The sequence below is a fragment of the Juglans microcarpa x Juglans regia genome, chromosome 1S, assembly GCF_004785595.1.
Source record: "Juglans microcarpa x Juglans regia isolate MS1-56 chromosome 1S, Jm3101_v1.0, whole genome shotgun sequence".
Lineage (NCBI taxonomy): Eukaryota > Viridiplantae > Streptophyta > Magnoliopsida > Fagales > Juglandaceae > Juglans > Juglans microcarpa x Juglans regia.
The window spans coordinates 20,303,382-20,321,574 of record NC_054595.1 but is presented as its reverse complement, the minus strand read 5'-3'; the positions used below and the strand labels follow the sequence as shown (position 1 = coordinate 20,321,574).

Genomic DNA, 18,193 nt, shown 5'->3' with positions numbered 1-18,193 from the left:
AACGAAAATGACATATATAAAGGAAATATTAGTATTTCGCTTGAGTTTATCTTTTTATTTTGATCGTTTATATATTTTTATTTTTTTTATTTTTTATTTTTTACTTTAATGATTAAGAAAATGACTTTGAGTGTATTGATGTATTTTTTTATTTTTTAAAAATATTTAAATATGTTAAAAATAAAAAAATAAAAAAATAAAAAACCAAATTTGTGTTAAGGCACACCCAACGGTCATTGTTAGTCGGCAGCCTAGCACTACTTATATATAAAAGCTCGAAATACATAAATTTTACACAAGTTCTTTATAAAAAAGTGAATTCAACTATAAAAAGTGTAAAAAAATCACTTTTTTATGGCGCCCAAATTTTAACAAGAAATTTATACAAAATTTATACATTTGAAATTTGTACCTAATATTATTCTTTGCATAATACCCATCCGGTAGGAAGAAAGAACTAAAGCAATTGTTTTCAAATCTCTGTCAATTTGCTTAGGTAACATTTGTTAAGATATAAAAATAAATAATAAAATCTACATATTTCTATTAGCTTAAATTTTTTGTATAAATAGTGATTTCATATAGTATCAGAGTAAAGGTCCTGAATTTAAATCCTGACTCTACACTCTACTCCATTTAATTAAATATTTCACGTGTTAAGTCATTTATTGAGGAAAAGTCTAGCCTATACATAAGGAGAGTGTTAAGATATAAAAATAAATAATAAAATTTACTTTTTTCCATTTGCTTAACATTTCGAGACAAACGATAATTTCACAACATTAAATACTTTATAAAAAATACTATGCGACTCACATATCGTGTCTATCAATTTCTTATTCTATTCCTTGACCAAATTCTAAAAGAATTCTATCCTGATCACAAACTGACTTCAATGGGAGGTAGAGAGAAGAAGCCCAGAGAATGCCTGGGCCTAGACCAGTCTAGGTTGCATTTCAGTTGTCCCTTCGTTCTGAAGCAAATGGATGAGTGGGTGGATTGGTCTGGACAGGTTTCGGGACGAGTGGATAAAGAGGCAAACCTTATGCTCAACCCTTAAACCCCTTGAGAATTACATTTCTGGTTAGTGTTTTGGTGACCCAATTCAGTGTTCATAGTTCATGCTAGCTAGCTGTATGAGGCTTGGTTCAACTTTTTAAACAGACAACCCTTGTGAGCTTCCCGAATGCAAAGCAGTGCACGCATGCTGTTCGAGTACTGGGTGTTCTCCCAAACTCTCACCAGAGTGGAAATTAATGGCCCAAACATTAGGGAATCAGCCTAGCCGCCTCGCCTCAGTTAACTTCTTAGTTTTCTGATCTTCAGGCCTCCTGATGAGTTTAATTTCTAGGCATATAATATAGCTGATCTTCAATTGACATGATTGCAATCTGACTGCAAACTTAGCTAAAACAGTCAAAATTAATCACAGGGGTTTGCTATTCTTTCCATTAACTTTGTATAAATTGAAACCTTTCCATCCAAGGTGTAACAAAATATAAGTCTAATAAATATTAAATATGAGTCATTAAACTAAAATTAACGTCATTTGGGAACTTAAAGATTTCCATTTGTGATGATTTTTACAGGTCATGACCATGAGGGGCAGAGAGCAAGCAAAGATCTTTGCAGGTACCAAAACAGTGAAGCAAGCAAAGATCATAATGATTGATCGCTTTGAGGTCTTTGCAGGTACCATATATATATATATATATATATGATCTCTATCCTGCAATCGATTGTCACCCCCCGAACCCTACAGGGATGATTACTTTGTGTTCATGGAATTGGCGTGCATGGAAGAAAACACCACTCCCCCAGTGAACCCTCCTTGTCCGCCAATGGTCCGGATCGAGGGGCATTATCAGGAGGGGTACATCATAATGCCGATGCTAATCTTACAACACAAGTCGAACTAGGTCTCTTCGGGTGTCCTGTCCTTGCTATTAAATTTTATATATACACTTAACTTCATTTAATTAATTATATACAACATATCAGCTTAAATTTTTGAAACATTTTGATCATCATAAATTAAACTCCGAACTTAGCTACAAAGTGGATCACAAGATTCTTGTGGGGATTACCTTCTGACAAGTGGCGAAAAAAAGCCTGATAAGAAAAGTTGAACTCAAACATGTATATATACGTCATATTAGGGATTTTTTTTCTTTGTTTTTATCATGGTGGGGTGGAGAGGATTGATGATGCCTTTGATGGTGAATTGGTGATGGTGATTATGAGTGCGCCTGGAACAGCATGCTCTTCCTCAATCTTTTGAGCCAAACAAAGAGAATATGATGATGGTTTCTTCTGCACGCTGATCTCTCTCTCTCTCTCTCTCTCCAACCAAGATTTGCACACAGTACTTGAAGAAAGGAATGACCAAATTCTCAGGTAAATTGTCATCCCCTCAATCATGATCATCCTTTTTATCTTTTCCCTTCCACTAATAAAATTCTCTATACATATCCTGCGTTAATGCCGTCTCACGACCATTCCATATCCCATGCCAAATCTTTGTCCATATTTGCAGTCACAATATCAATATCCCAATTTTCAAATGAACATTAGGAAATTCACGTACGTGGGTCCCGTTGTTCCTAGCTAGTTCATAGCTAAAGGTAGCTAGACAATCTTTAAAGAAATTTATGAGCCTAACTCATCTTATAAAACCGGTTCTACAAGAGAACATTGTTCATTCCTTGTAAACGTGTCTCAGATCTTGTCCACAGACAATATGAGATTATTCCTCAACAGTACCCTCCCTCACGTGCAAGTCAGTATTTTTTTCTGATCCTTATCACGAAGTAAGTAGTGTGGGCCCCCATTCGTCCTGTGGCAAGCTTTGACACCATAAGGAAATTTATAAGCCTAACTCATCTCATAAAATCGGTTCTATAAGAGATAATTGATCATTCCTTATAAACATACCCAAAATCTTGTCCACAAGTAATAATATGAGATTATTCTTCAACAATTTTTAACCCTACCAAATCAAACATGTAAAATCACTTTCTCCGCATTTTCTTCGCTTCCATGGCTACGTACTGCGCATGCACATGGCAAAGATCGATCATCACCTATAGTACTAAAATTACCACGCGAGCAAATCAGCCTTAGAAATCAGGCACGCACAGTGTTCTTTTCCTTCACGAAAATTAATCCACGTGGATTTTGGCTCCTAATTCACACTATATATTAAGCACACCCATGCACTTAATTCATACCACACACAAAATCATAGTACCTTTTCGATTTCCCTTAAACCCAGCCTGAGATCTCGGCCTATTTATATATTGCACCAAGCTAGACTTCTCTCCTCCCCCCTTCACTGCTTGGTTCTGATCTTTCTCTCGATTCTTTCAGCATTAATAGGAAAATGGCAGATATTTCTTATTCCAATGGAAATGGAGTTCATGGAAAAGGCTTTGTACTAAATGGGTATAGGAAGAGCTGTTGGTACGAGGAAGAGATTGAAGAGAATCTGAGATGGTCCTTTTCTCTCAATAGGTATATTATGGCCGGTTGTCACAATGGTTAATCTACGTCGGTATTTAAATTATATTTTAGTTTAAGATCAAATATTCAAGATTATATATATAAACCTGCAGGTACTACGTACGCTCGGATTATTATTTTTCTCTCGTCTTCCTTCTCTGGCCTGTATATTGAACATTGATTTTTATTTATTTATTTATATATGCAGCATATTGCATACAGGAGCTACGCCGTACCAGGACATTGCGCTTTTGGACACAAAACCTTTTGGAAAGGTTTGTGTATCAAAGAAAGTCTAATTTGGAAGAGAAAATGTTGCGTTTCTAATGCAACAGTTCCGACTTCTTTTGCTCTAAATATTTGTTTTGTTAATAGGCTCTGGTCATTGATGGAAAGCTTCAAAGTGCAGAGACAGACGAATTCATCTACCATGAATCTCTTGTTCATCCAGCACTTCTTCATCATCCCAAGTAACATTTCCTCTTAATTACTACTTGAATTATTTTCCTGTTCCTCTCGTTTTCTTTAGTGTTGTACAGTGTGTAAAGGCGCCAATATTTCAAGCTAATATTTGTGTTTGATCCTTAGTCCAAGGACCATCTTTATTATGGGAGGAGGTGAGGGTTCCACAGCAAGAGAGATTCTTAGACATAATACTGTAGAGATGGTTGTCATGTGTGACATTGATGAGGTAAAATCTCCATCATATTTTGGTCAATATTATATGTTGCAATCAACATGATTTTCTTTTGAGTTCTTTTTTCCCCTAAACTAGGCATTTTTTGTTTCACGAGGTCATATGTTTTTTTCCCTTGATCTTCTCTCTGTCTTTCGGATTATTATCTTAAGATCCTCTCTAAGTCAAATGACCCTCATCATATTGTTTATTTTGCAAATTTGATAGTGCAATTATGTTTTTCTTCTTTCTTCAATCTTCAATCTTTCCATGGGGCATATATGCAGGAGGTGGTGGAGTTTTGCAAGTCATACTTAATAGTGAACAGGGATGCTTTCTGTGATCCAAGACTTGAGCTTATTATCAATGACGCCAGGTTCCACTATCTACTTGCGTCACATGCATGGCTGTCATGTCATTGTAACGACTAAGAACCTCGTGGTTTGCTGCAGGGCTGAGCTAGAAAGCAGAGAAGAGTGTTATGATGTGATCATAGGCGACTTGGCTGACCCCATTGAGGGAGGCCCATGTTATAAACTCTACACCAAATCCTTCTATGAGTTTACTGTCAAACCTAGACTTAATCAGGGTGGCTTATTTGTCACACAGGTTTGTCCGTGTGTGTGTGGGTATGGATCAGAGAGAGAGAGAGAGAGAGAGAGAGGAGGAAAAGGAAAATGTCATGCAGTACTCTATTCTCATCTCACTCCTATCTTATTATAATGACGTCATTAACTTTTAAATTTGTTATTTTCAATAATAAGAATGGATTTAATAGTTAATAGATAATATTACATCATTATTATAGTGTGATAAAAGTGGAACATGACTCGGAGGAAAAACCAAAAAAAAAGTAACCATTTCCCAACCTACTCTTCTTAGGCAGGACCAGCTGGAATATTCAGCCATACAGAGGTATTCTCTTGCATTTACAACACTCTAAGGCAGGTTTTCAAGCGTAAGTAAGATTGGATTTAATGAAGATATTTTCCATTTCCGAACTTATTGTAAAAATGATCACGCGGTTCACCTTCCTTCTTTCGTGTGCAGATGTGGTGCCTTACTCAGCTCATGTCCCTTCTTTCGCAGATACTTGGGGATGGGTCATGGTATGAAAAATCAACCCCTTTCAATAGGCTGTCCCGTGTGCAAAATTTTATGCAAGCTCTCATCTTTAAATCTTTATATATGCCTTGTTTATCTCACAGTTCTTGTTAGTACCCCAACAACATTGTGAAAAAACATTGAAATTAATTTGGAAGACTAAAAACTGTTGTAAACGGCAGGCTTCTGATACTCCATTTGCGCTGAGTGCTGATGAGTTGGACCTCAGGATGAAACAGAGGATGAAAGGGGAGAACAGATACCTTGATGGGAAAACATTTTCATCGGCTTCCACCTTGAGCAAAGCCGTTCGGAACACGTAAGGCTGATCTTGTTTACCTTTGCATGAACGTTTGTAATTTCCTTTCCTGAATGTTGAGCAGCTACTGATTTGAGAGGAGCATTGGCAGGCTGGACAATGAGACTCATGTGTACACAGAGGGAACAGCAAGGTTCATATACGGCCATGGTAGTGCCCACAGAAACACTCAAGAATGAGAAATGGATTCAGAACACAGCTCCTGCCAAAGCACAAGGAAACATTGAGACTGCAAGTAGAACACTACATTGGGTTTATATTATCTATATAACTTTTCTCTTTCTTTCTTTCTGCATTTGTACTTACTTGAAAGGTATGATATAATGGTAATGGTTGGTCTTTGATTTGTGCTTCACTTTTCGGAAGTTTGAGCAACTCATATTTGGAATCTGGAACACAGATCACCAACTACTTACTTCATCGGGAGCCACTTTGCTAAAGTAGTGCTTTGTTTATGAATAATTCTTGAAAAAATTGTTGTCAAAAACACACATCCAACCTTCACCATTCCGATTAGTTTGTATATCTTATGAAAAGAATGGCCAAGACATGTTCATTGAAAAAACAAAAACAACTGCATGCAGTTTACAATCACTTTAATGTGTCTGAACAGTATTTTCGATGTGCCTTAGGGGTGCCACCCTACACCCCGCCCTGCACCATGAGGGGAGGGTTTCCAACCCCACCCCTCGGAGGTGGGGTAGGCCCCCCACCTCGATACCAATGGATGGGATGTAAAAACAAGAAAAACATGCTAGAAAGTAGAATATGAATGAACGAATATAGAGTATGAAATGTAGAGAATGTATATGCAGAAGTCATGATTGGAGAATGCAGACAGATCTTCCCCTCCTTGCTCCTCACAAAATATCAGTTTTCAATGGGGCAAGCCAATGAATGTATGGAGAGGAGAGGGACCTAGCCTCTTATAAATAGAAAACTTATGGAGTCCTTCCATTAAGGACTCAAATTCTAACGGGTCTAGAAAAATTTCAGAATAAGACCATTAAGCTTACAAGCCTACATACGTAATTTACCACAATTTAAATAGGATATAATCATATTATTACTAAGGTGCAATAAACTCAAAATGATTACTCAACTTAATGGGTTAAATCAAAGTACCATTGTGACCTATATATATATATATATATATATATATATATATATATATATATCTAACCTGTTTTATAAAATATGCAATCAAATGAAGCTCATATTTGAAATTATTCTAACATGGGGTAGAAACCGCACACCGCCCCGCCCCGCTCAACCCAATGACCCATTGGGTCTATAAAATTTTTTTTAGACCTAAATTATAATATAATTAAAATTAAAATTTACACATTAAAAAAGAATATAAACTCATTAGAGTTGTATTTTAGATTATTTTGGCCTCCTAAGCCAACCTTTATATAGGAGGTCAAGGCAATACAATAGTCATACTTAAGCAATGTGGGACTTAACAGTAAATCACACATTGCTTAAGTATAACTATTGTTTTTCCTTTGCCTCATATATAAAGGTTGGCCTAGGAGGCCAAGACAATTCATTAACTTGAATTCAACTTCAAGTTTTTAACAAATTGTATATATTTATATACAATATATTTCTATAAATATTAAAAATAAAATTTTTTTTATACTAAATATAGGAAGGGTGCGGAGCAGGGTGCGGGTTGGATCCCTATTGGAGTCAGCCCGCCCCTTGCCCCACTAGAGGTTTTCCCTGCAGGGTCGGGGCGGATGGGGGTGGGGTAGTGGGAGGCAGGCCCCCACTACCCACCCTTAATATGCCTATCCAGTGAAAATTCTTGCAAAACTACCAATCTCTCAATCACCTTCGAATATTTAGATATACGTAGAAATTTTCATATGTATACATATATGTTCCTATTTGATGCAAACCTAAATTGATACAGGAGATTCGATCAAGATTCTCTGTTGATTGTGCTGAACTATCTTAAAAATATAAACATGCGCAAATATGACAATAAAAATTTAATCTTCCTTGTATTGGGACAATATCAATTATCTTTTTATCAAATCTTCTATTTACATTCATTTTTGTCTTTTTAGGAAATATTTCGATTCAAGTTCTGAAAGTGATTCTCATTTCGATTTTGGTCAAGTTTTTGCAAAGATTCTTGTTCATTTATGTATTTGATTTTCATGCAACTAATTTATATTTTCCCTTTTTGAGAAAATTCTCGTTATTTCGAATTTTAACATGAATCAATATTTTTCGAAGTTTTATTTCTATATTGCATCTTTTCTCAATCGCATTCCTTAATTTCTGTTGATTAACTAGCTGGCATAATAAATCAATGGGTTGTCCATTTTAAATGCAATTTTTGCAAAAAATATTGCTTTCCTTTTTCTTTCTAACACTTTGTTTGGTTCCTAAACTCATCTCAACTCACTATTACAATTTTTTCAAATTTCAATACAAAATATAATAAACAATTCAACTTTTTCAAATCTTAAAATAATAATAATATTAAAAAATAATATTCTAACAATGTTTTATCATCTCAACTCAACTCAGTTTAACATCCAAATGCAGTCTAAATGTTTTAGGTTCTCAATCACCAAAACCAAAAAGTGGACATTTGGTCGTTAGGTTCCAGAAGCTTTTTGTAGCATTATTAATTTTTTTTCTCGGTATATTCCATCGGTTAGCTTATGTTTTAGAGATTAATGTTAAGAAAAATACTATTTATAGTTAAGAAAAACTTATAAAAAAATTTAGTTCTCCTCGTAACAGTTATTAATATACTGAAAATTATAAAATTTTAAATACAAATTTTAAATTTCAAAAGAAAACTGACAAAATGAATATTATAAATAAATATATATAAAGTAAAAGTTATAAGTATATGTAACACTACTCTAATTTTAATTTAAGCTATGCATATTATCTTTGATGTTGGACATATAGGGCGTCATGAGAAGGGAAAAAAAAAAGATGCGCACCACCAAATTGTCATGTGAATTATTTCAAAAATAAAAAACAAAATTGTCATGTGAATTAAAAATTCAATTTTGGCGATCACAAGCTTTTATTTATTTTCGTAACAAGACATGAGCGGTTTATTCTACGTGTAGAATAATGGTAGAGACGCAGCTTTTTTAACAATTCCATTTTAAATTGAGAGCATTTTTAAAAAATAAAAATACAATTATAGTTCCACTTTATAAAATACCCGAAATCGTTATAAAAAATATATATTGTATCTTTTTCATTATTTACATTCGTGGATTGCATGCTAGTACCATGCACTTGCCCGTTGCACTTATACTTCAATTGTACATAATTAAAAATGTTACAATTATAAAAGAATCTTATAAAAATAAATTTATAAATTAACATAATTTTATATAATATATTAAATATATTTTATAATAAAAATAATTTTACAATATAATATATCATATCACGACAATTGTGTGGATTTATTTTAATAGAATATTTTTGTGATTAAATTCTTTCTTGATAATTAAAGATGACGGAATTGATCATTCATGATATCCTACAGTTTCCCGTGGCCAACAAATTAAAAAAATAAAATAAAATAAAATAAAAAATCCTTTTTAAATTCAATTAATTCCAATCAACCGCATCCATCATATATCATATTGTCTTCCAATCATGTCAGCTTGTGTGAAGAATAAAAAAGTTGAGCATCGATAAATTTAGCCATCATTCATGGACAAACAATAACCCAACAACAATCACATCACATAAAATACATATATTATATATATCATCGTACACCTCACAAGTCGTATACTTGCTTGCCGGTGAACTTGACCTCAATCGGGTTCACATTCTTTCCAATTGACCTGAAGTTCACTCCGACTCCTTGACGGCCGGGGTTCACCTTCTCCGGGTAAACACCGTCCTTGGGGTGCAAATATTGGACCTCTCCATTGGGGAACACCCTGTAAAACTGGTACTTGATCTTGTACTTAGATCTCAACCTCGTCCCCAAAGCCAAGCACTGCTCTTTCCTAGCCAGTTTGAGCAGGTTCGGACCCTGCCTCATAATGGCTGCACCTCCAGTGGGCATCTCAAAGATTTGTTCCTTGGGAGAGTCCCATGTGATCACATAGAACTCTTCGACTTGGGCCTTACGCAGTAGGCCTCCGGTGCTGCCTGCGAAAATCGGTGAGGGGGTGCTGGGGTCCAACTCCGGCGGGGTGAATCCCACGGGAGCCTCCTTGGTGGGTGCCTCGGTTTTGCCATCCGCAGCAGCTGCCTTGATTGTACGCTGTCCCGGAAAAGACTTGAATGGCTTGGGACTCGTGAAAGACAAGGTTGGTGATTGTTTCCATGGGAGGGTGACACGGTCGGCACCGGACTTTGAGGCTGAGAGAGGTGGAGTGAAGAGCGAGGCTTGGGTTGCCATGGCCATCAATGGGTTGAGGAGATATGGGGATGAGGATTGGTGCAACCGTTGTCTATGGTTGCGTGGGATTCAATCTGGTTGAGAAAGTCAAGTGTGGGGGAGTTTGTAGGATTTTTGGATAGGTGGGCTGGTGGGGATGTGGATTTGGATAAGGTGATATGACTTTTGACCAATAGGATGTGTGATTCTGATACCAGCTCGATCCTCAGATTCTCTTATTTTGCACGAAAATTAATTGTAGTATCATGTATGAGTATTTGACGGCGTCGTTTACTAGCGCTTTAAGCCTTTAAGTCCTTAATCTTGAACAAACCGAAAGAGAGCCCGACAGATCGTGGGCCGCCCAGATCAGCTCTTTCAAACTAAAAGAGAAGGGCTTCACTATTTTTATTTGTCGTGGAATTTTAAGCTCGTTCTTTTATGATAAAAATATTACGTTAATTTGCAAATTTTATCTTCGTGACATCTCTTCGTAAATCTAACATTTCTCTATTAAAAAATTCTTTACAAAATTAGGAAATTAGACATTTGTGGTCGCGGCGCATCAAATTTTGTTGCAGTGTAAGCTACTAGTCTAAGCATTAATTTTGGTTTGTAAACAACGAAACTTTTGCGATAGAAATAAGAATAATGTTATTATGCCGTTTTATTTTGACAGTTTATATATTTAATTTTTTTTATATTTTTTTTAGTAATTAAAGAATTGACTATTAGTATATTATTATTTTTTTATATATTTTAAAAATATTAAAAAATATGAATAAAATAAATTTTGTCTAAAGACACGCCAAGCAGTAGTGTTCTACTTACAATCTCATGTTTCCTTTTACATTGGCAGGAGCTGTGATCTTAATCCCTTTTTCATTCTTAAGTGTTTATGGGGCACTACTATGGCCGTATATGAACCGGATACCCGTCCGGATTGTAACCGATTTTATCCGGATGGATATCCACCTGGTTTTAAAAATTCAACTACGGATCCAAATGTTCTAAAATATCTAAATTCGTATCCGGATGCACACTCATAGTCGAAGTAGCTCTCTAGAATGTTTAACTTGTTAAATCCTTTACTGCGCAAAAATTGTTTTCATATCGTTGTTTATATTAAACATGGTGGCTGGTCAACAAGCAGAGTTGGTCGAGCTGTGTGACGCAAAGGAGACCGTATCAAGTTTTCAACTGCAATTGCAGGTTTTAGGCATCTCAACAGCACAATCCTTATGGTTTTTAGCAGGTGTCTCTCTTATCTGATGCGGTTTCTTAAGAATATAATACAAATAATTAAATCTAGTTATTTCTATCAATTTAAACTTTTGAGATAAGTGATAATCACAGTCTCATCCATGTCCAAACTTTTGCTTGCTTGTGCATAACTGTTGGACCTCTCCTGGTGCCAAACCTGATATTTAATGGCGGAGCACTTTGCCCATACGAATTCCGATGGCATTGTTATTGTAACGATTATTTGGTATTATATATATATATATATATATAGATACATATATATCTGGGGATAGTTTCTTTGAATCTGCTCATATATTTCACACATAAGAAAATAGGTACATCACGTGATTGTAAATTTATCTAGATAATGCACAACTACTTTTGCCTACAATGCTAGATCAATAAGAAAAATGAGGACACTAGAACTATATGACAATCTCTTACTATCAAACCAAAAAATTCTAGATTGAGATGCTGTTGGGAATTCCCTTTCCAGTGAGGCCGCCATTTCTAGAGTAATCTGAGGTGTTTGGATAGAGCAGGGTGTAAGGCACCTTGACTGGCCCGACCCGGTTCTTCCATCTCCTATCATTGTTCATTTCCATAATTCTGTTTTCTATTTCTATCAGCTTGTTTCTAAACCTTTCAAATGCTGCTATTGGTTCAGCATCTGAGGTCCAATCAGGATTATCTCTCTGCCCAAGATAAGTCTCATCAGTTGAATGCCGGGACAAAATTTCTATCAGTGATACACCGAGGAGGGTTTGGAACTGGGCTGTTATTGTTTTCAGGATGGTCGAGCTGTGTGACGCAAAGGAGACCGTATCAAGTTTTCAACTGCAATTGCAGGTTTTAGGCATCTCAACAGCACAATCCTTATGGTTTTTAGCAGGTGTCTCTCTTATCTGATACGGTTTCTTAAGAATATAATACAAATAATTAAATCTAGTTATTTCTATCAATTTAAACTTTTCAGATAAGTGATAATCACAGTCTCATCCATGTCCAAACTTTTGCTTGCTTGTGCATAACTGTTGGACCTCTCCTGGTGCCAAACCTGATATTTAATGGCGGAGCACTTTGCCCATACGAATTCCGATGGCATTGTTATTGTAACAATTATTTGGTATTATATATATATATATATATATATATATATATATCAATTAAGGTAGAACTCTCTCACAAAAACGTTTGTGCAAGAGAGGGTGCCTCTTTCAATATAAAGCCACTAGCAGGATCACTACTAGCCGATGTGGAACTTCCCCGTCACGCACACTCGATCCTCCCCTCGGGGGTCCTAGCAGCGGCCCCACTCGCCTTCCCTCTAGAACCCTTGCCAGGAGCGACCCTGACTACCCCACGGGTATCGGTTCTGGCTCTGATACCAATTAAGGTAGAACTCTCTCACAAAAGCGCTTGTGCAAGAGAGGGTGCCTCTTTCAATATAAATATATATAGATACATATATATCTGGGGATAGTTTCTTTGAATCTGCTCATATATTTCACACATAAGAAAATAGGTACATCACGTGATTGTAAATTTATCTAGATAATGCACAACTACTTTTGCCTACAATGCTAGATCAATAAGAAAAACGAGGACACTAGAACCTATATGACAATCTCTTACTATCAAACCAAAAAATTCTAGATTGAGATGCTGTTGGGAATTCCCTTTCCAGTGAGGCCGCCATTTCTAGAGTAATCTGAGGTGTTTGGATAGAGCAGGGTGTAAGGCACCTTGACTGGCCCGACCCGGTTCTTCCATCTCCTATCATTGTTCATTTCCATAATTCTGTTTTCTATTTCTATCAGCTTGTTTCTAAACCTTTCAAATGCTGCTATTGGTTCAGCATCTGAGGTCCAATCAGGATTATCTCTCTGCCCAAGATAAGTCTCATCAGTTGAATGCCGGGACAAAATTTCTATCAGTGATACACCGAGGAGGGTTTGGAACTGGGCTGTTATTGTTTTCAGGAAGGCTAAGTCCGGGTTTGACAGAAGCTCGGTATACTCGGAGGTGCCTGGCTCAGGTATGAAGCGGCGGCTTACCGTTGGTCGATTTGGAAGGAAGCCAGCATAAGGGTATTGCCCAAAATTGACAGCTGCATGGAGGGCAGACGCCACCCAAATTATAATGGTGCAGGCTTGGACAAGCTCTGCCCTTGTATGCATCTCAGGCCACCATGGCTCATCTTTCTTGTCACCATGACCCTTATTACGGATCTCCATCCACCATGATTGGAGTTCAGAATCGTCTTGGACCATGTCATCAGTTGGATAGTAAAAAGAGCAGTATTCTCTAACCCAATTCTCAATTGCTGACCAGATCTCTAGCCCATCCACAGCATAGGGATAATCCTCTATAAGAAGTCTGAGGCCATGGGGGTAGCTTGAGTCTGGAACTGCGATTCCTCTAAAATGAAGCAAAAACTGGATCAAAATTCAATGTTGAAGATCAAAACTGTTGAAATTATTATTTAACAAAGTTGGCTGACCTCTTGAGCAAATCAGCAGGCAATGCCTGTTCTGTGAACTCCCAGTTCTTATATACAAAAGCAGACATTTCCATGGCGAACTTGGCTGGGAAGACTGTTCTCTCAAGCACCCCACCAGCATTGATGAGGATCTGCCGTGCCAAGGCATTTATATGCATCGTGTCGCGGAAATGTGTATGCAAAAGCTTATATATTGGGTGAACCACACTCAGCTGTCTGTTTGTTGCAATCACAAACGGCTCTATTACCGCATGGGTGTTCAACCTGCAAACATGATCAGAAGCATTTTGGCATGCATTTTGGGTCAGAGTCAGATATTCTACTTTCTGCTACCATGCAGTATTTTTTTTAGGTATCATACCAGTGGCTAATGAGCTGATGGTAGCCAGAATCGTTAACAGCGGCATAGGCTTTGGCCAGCTGCCACAACGAACCCTCAACACCTTCCTCTGCTGGAGTGAAAACTACGCTGACCGCACCATGAGCCTCCCCTTGTGGATGTGGCAAGCTTAACTCGATAGCCAAGGGCTTCAATGTCCCATCATCTTGCAGCAAAAGGAGCGTTCTTGTGGCATATGTTTTTGTGGTTGTAGAGTTTATTCTAGTCAGGTATGGCATCAGTGCATCATGATGATCTAATATGAATAGCCTGTTGTTTTTTATTGCCTATAACAGACAAATAGAAAATTAGTTACCTATCTAGAAAAAAGTGTAGCAACAGATAATGGATATCATGTTGGTTTGATAATGTAGATATAGTCAGGAAACATATGAAGTATGAGGCACACTCGATCTACAGTGATCCCTTTCAGGTTCTTCTCAATGTGCTCTTCTCTTATTGTACTATTTTGATTCCCATAGACTTTAGGGTCCAGCTCGCTGGTTGGGGGAAATTTCTGCAGACAGGCATTTCAGTATGTTAACACTGAGGGACTATTTAACATTATAAATCATGTTATATAGTCAGTTTTATTTTACTTGGAGGCAGCTGATGATAACAGGGTTCACTCCAGCAAGCATTTCTCGTGCAAACTCTTCGTCTGTCCTCCAAGCAGACCTATCCTCTGCAATTATACCAAAAAAGCATTAGGTTTACTGTTAAAAGAGCTTAAAAATCATAAAAGTTTTGAAGTATCTAAGATTTTGAACTATCTAATGCAACGAGAAATGGGGAGAAAATTTACACATACCTTTGATCACATCAGGCATTGGAAATTTGAGGAATCGTTCACCATCATTACGAACGAGTTCCCTCAAAAGCTCCCAAGGAATGCACTCTCTAATTTTACCAAGTGTAGGTCCATTTGGTAGCTTAATACCCCGTTCATAGAGATTAAGCACATCTTTAATGGTGTCAAACTCATTAATGGTTTTATCACATAAAGATGCCAGCTCTGGGAGCAATATCTGAACTAGGGACTTCAGAGAATAGGCAAGAAAATCCGAGAACTTCACATGGCCAAACCGCTCGTCTCTTGGAACATAAATGTCAAGGCTTAGAAGTGGCAATCTGCTCTCAGAATTGGGGTCTGTTACAATGAGAATATCAAGTTCCTAGCTCAAAAGGATCTAATCTTTACATGCTTTATGCCATTCGAAATTAAAGAGAACAAAAATTTAAGACTTGCTTTAAATATATTGAAAAAGGAATCCGTTTATTTCTCTAACCAGTTTTTGTAGGTTTTCGACCCGTTCTTCCTCTTCTGGGATAGGGATACTCCTTTGATCCACCAAGAACAGGGCGTGCATAGTCTGGACCTTTGTCTGGACTTCCCAAATCATTGTAGTAAGCATAATCATAAACTCTGTCCCATTCCTTGAGCTCCTCTGATCCATTGCCCCGCAGATTTACTAGCTCTCCTTCCCTGTACTTCCTTAACAGCTCAGGGGTTTGACATGGAAGGTAGGTCTAGCATTAAAATTTATAAGTTTAGTGGAATTTCATAATAATATTCCTTTTGGCAAAGCATCCATCAACCATTTTGCCCAAAATTAACTTTTTACCCTATTTGATCATTGTTACTTTAAACAGAATAATCAAGAAGAAGAAAGCACAACACAGATGGCCGGCAACATCTCATGCTAGCAACCATCTTCAAAAAGTTTGAATTACGGGGCCTAAAAACACCTATGAATATGATATTGCGGCCACTATCTAAATAACCATAAACTATCGAAGAGAAGCAGACCTGCCTCTGGATAATCCAGAGTGGCCCACGTAAGATCACAACTGAGATTTCAAGAGGGACAAACCATCTGTCAGACCTACTACATTAAACCAAACTCAGAATCACCTTGTTTGAGAAGAACACACGGTTGTATTTGTAACGATGTGCGGGGTAAACCCAAGAATTGCAGACGAAAACCATACGACCATGCCCAGGAACATCTTCCAAGGTTACTGTCTTAAGATAAAACTGGCTGCAGTGGTGATTTTTGACAATTAAAGCTCCAGGAGCACCCATGGAGTCGTCCCACTCGAATGTAACGGGGAATACAGTTTCTCCTCCTGGAAAATGCGTAATTGTTCTAATCCATTTCTCCAAGTATGCCACCTTTCCGAGCTCCCCTCTTAATCCATCCTCTAAACAAGTAGGCAACAATATATTTTAGTTTCTCAGCTCCTTCAATCTCGATCACTGCATCTTCCCCAGAAACATAAAAGAAGCAAATGCTTGAAAGTTGTTCAAAAAGCTACTTGATTGAAAGATTTACATTGCAGTTGATTAACTTCCAGTTAGTTGGTTTCTCAAATAAAAAGATTAACAAAGCATGAAACCATACTCATGAACCCACAATCATGAAACAAGTGTTGATCCCACTTAATTGACCTTGGCAACATGATCCATTTTTCAAAGTATTTCGCTTCGGCTATGTGGGTATCTTGGTTTTCATATTTTTACTTCGACCAATTTCGTTTTTACATATTGATAAACTTGTATTCTTATCATATTAAAGTTGATGACTAGCCAGAAAGAAATCGCAATAGATGGGGAAGGATACTTTGAGAAGAAGGCATTTGATGCTTTGATTTAAATGCGAGTGTTTTATCCTCTGCCATAGACAAACCTAGTTAATGCACTCGTACAGTAAAACAAAACAAGTAGAGAGAGAGAGAAGGAGAGAGATTTTGGGTGACCTGGATCGGGACAAGCAGAACTGATGAGCTGCAGGGAGACACACTTGCCCAACAATTCATAAATCCGATCAAGCAATGAGGCTTTCACATCTTTGAAGTCCAACACGTTTTTCTTCAATAACACTACTGTCCCTTTGACCTTCTTGTTGTCACCCACCTTGTGGTTCTGCTTCTTTTTGTTCTTGCCACGGAGCTTCTCCATTGTTCGCTATATGATCTCTGAACTAGGACAAAACCTCATCAAACACAGTAGCACAAGAATTAAAAAAAAAAAACAGAGAGGGAGCTTGAGAGTTGGTAGGGAAGCTTAATGCGATATAAAATAAGAGCGGACCAGATATATTCGGTACACATATAGAGGAAGATTTGGCTAGGAGGGACAAATCTCTGTTTGGATGGTTGCAAACTCTCTCTCTCTCTCTCTCAGTAATTGACTTGTGCAAGACTTGGGTATTTATGGCATCCAGCACCTCAAAAATTGATGATGCCAACTGTACCGTGGGACCCACAGGAATTTCCGATCGCTCTCTCTCTCTCTCTAATTAAACAAGAAATAGTTTACAAAAATTTTATCACGTAGAAGTAAATTTACGTATCAATTTATATATTAATATTATTATCTTTATATTCTAAATTCAAATTAATATTATTTTTAATAAAATTTACTTCCTAACTAATTATATTAAATGAATACGCATATTAATATGCATAATCACTTACAATTAGATTTTCTATTTTATAATCCTATATCACACATTTATTTTTATTTTCATTTTTTTTCTATTTTTCTCTTAACGGATGTGCAGTATAGAATTATAGAATAGAAAAAATTTTAATAAAAAAAAAAAATCTATTTGTAAGTATGTGTGTAAAGTACACCTTCCATGTCATTGACATAACAATACTTGATTTGTAAGAGATTTAAATTTTAAATTTTTCTTACAAATTAAATCTTATCATGTCAACTGCATGGAAGGTATGTTTTACATATATACTTACAAATATAATTTTTCTTAAAAAAATCTAATTCCCCACTCGCACCCACGACTTTGAAAAACTTATTATGTGTTGTAAATATTTTTAAATAAAATTATTCTATAATTAAAAATATTTGATTCCACATGGGTTAAAATCAAGAGTAGTAAAATTACCATCAGCTAAATAATCGTCAATTAAATAATTTATCACCGATTTTTTAGCTACTCCAGTTAATTCATCCAGCAATATATGGTTAATTAATTTCTAAAAAAAAAAATCATAAATCATCTCGAGACTCTTTAAATAAAAGTCCGTTTAATTAAATATATGAATGAGTG

At 36.5% G+C, this 18,193-nt stretch overlaps 3 protein-coding genes across 6 annotated transcripts; 1 reads left to right on the top strand and 2 right to left on the bottom strand.

The window, feature by feature from the left end:
- The first annotated feature begins 3,202 nt into the window (after positions 1 to 3,202).
- LOC121244333 (thermospermine synthase ACAULIS5-like) lies at positions 3,203 to 5,955 on the top strand. Its single transcript, XM_041142358.1, has 10 exons — positions 3,203 to 3,513; positions 3,710 to 3,776; positions 3,877 to 3,971; positions 4,090 to 4,192; positions 4,465 to 4,553; positions 4,630 to 4,786; positions 5,060 to 5,135; positions 5,228 to 5,286; positions 5,464 to 5,600; positions 5,692 to 5,955. The coding sequence occupies exons 1-10, from the start codon at positions 3,383 to 3,385 to the stop codon at positions 5,777 to 5,779; spliced, it is 1,002 nt and encodes a 333-aa protein (XP_040998292.1). The 5' UTR covers positions 3,203 to 3,382; the 3' UTR covers positions 5,780 to 5,955.
- A 3,385-nt stretch (positions 5,956 to 9,340) lies between these two features.
- LOC121247195 (photosystem I reaction center subunit II, chloroplastic-like) lies at positions 9,341 to 10,517 on the bottom strand. The gene has a single exon (XM_041145557.1). It carries the CDS (start codon positions 10,015 to 10,017, stop codon positions 9,379 to 9,381), a length of 639 nt encoding a protein of 212 aa, XP_041001491.1. The 5' UTR covers positions 10,018 to 10,517; the 3' UTR covers positions 9,341 to 9,378.
- Positions 10,518 to 11,528: 1,011 nt separating this feature from the next.
- LOC121246639 (linoleate 9S-lipoxygenase 5-like) lies at positions 11,529 to 17,388 on the bottom strand. 4 transcript variants are annotated; one of them, XM_041144853.1, is made up of 11 exons: positions 16,878 to 17,384; positions 16,742 to 16,792; positions 16,033 to 16,322; positions 15,407 to 15,647; positions 14,929 to 15,267; positions 14,717 to 14,802; positions 14,527 to 14,634; positions 14,100 to 14,404; positions 13,739 to 14,002; positions 13,164 to 13,656; positions 11,529 to 11,972 (listed from the first exon to the last, which is right to left on the bottom strand). In XM_041144853.1, the coding sequence occupies exons 1-11, from the start codon at positions 17,077 to 17,079 to the stop codon at positions 11,697 to 11,699; spliced, it is 2,655 nt and encodes an 884-aa protein (XP_041000787.1). In that variant the 5' UTR covers positions 17,080 to 17,384; the 3' UTR covers positions 11,529 to 11,696. The 4 variants fall into 4 exon arrangements, with proteins under 4 accessions (XP_041000787.1, XP_041000786.1, XP_041000789.1 ...); XM_041144852.1 differs by lacking the exon at positions 11,529 to 11,972 and having other exon boundaries at positions 12,719 to 13,656; positions 16,878 to 17,382; XM_041144855.1 differs by lacking the exon at positions 11,529 to 11,972 and having other exon boundaries at positions 12,719 to 13,656; positions 16,033 to 16,383; positions 16,878 to 16,951.
- Between the last annotated feature and the right edge of the window lie 805 nt (positions 17,389 to 18,193).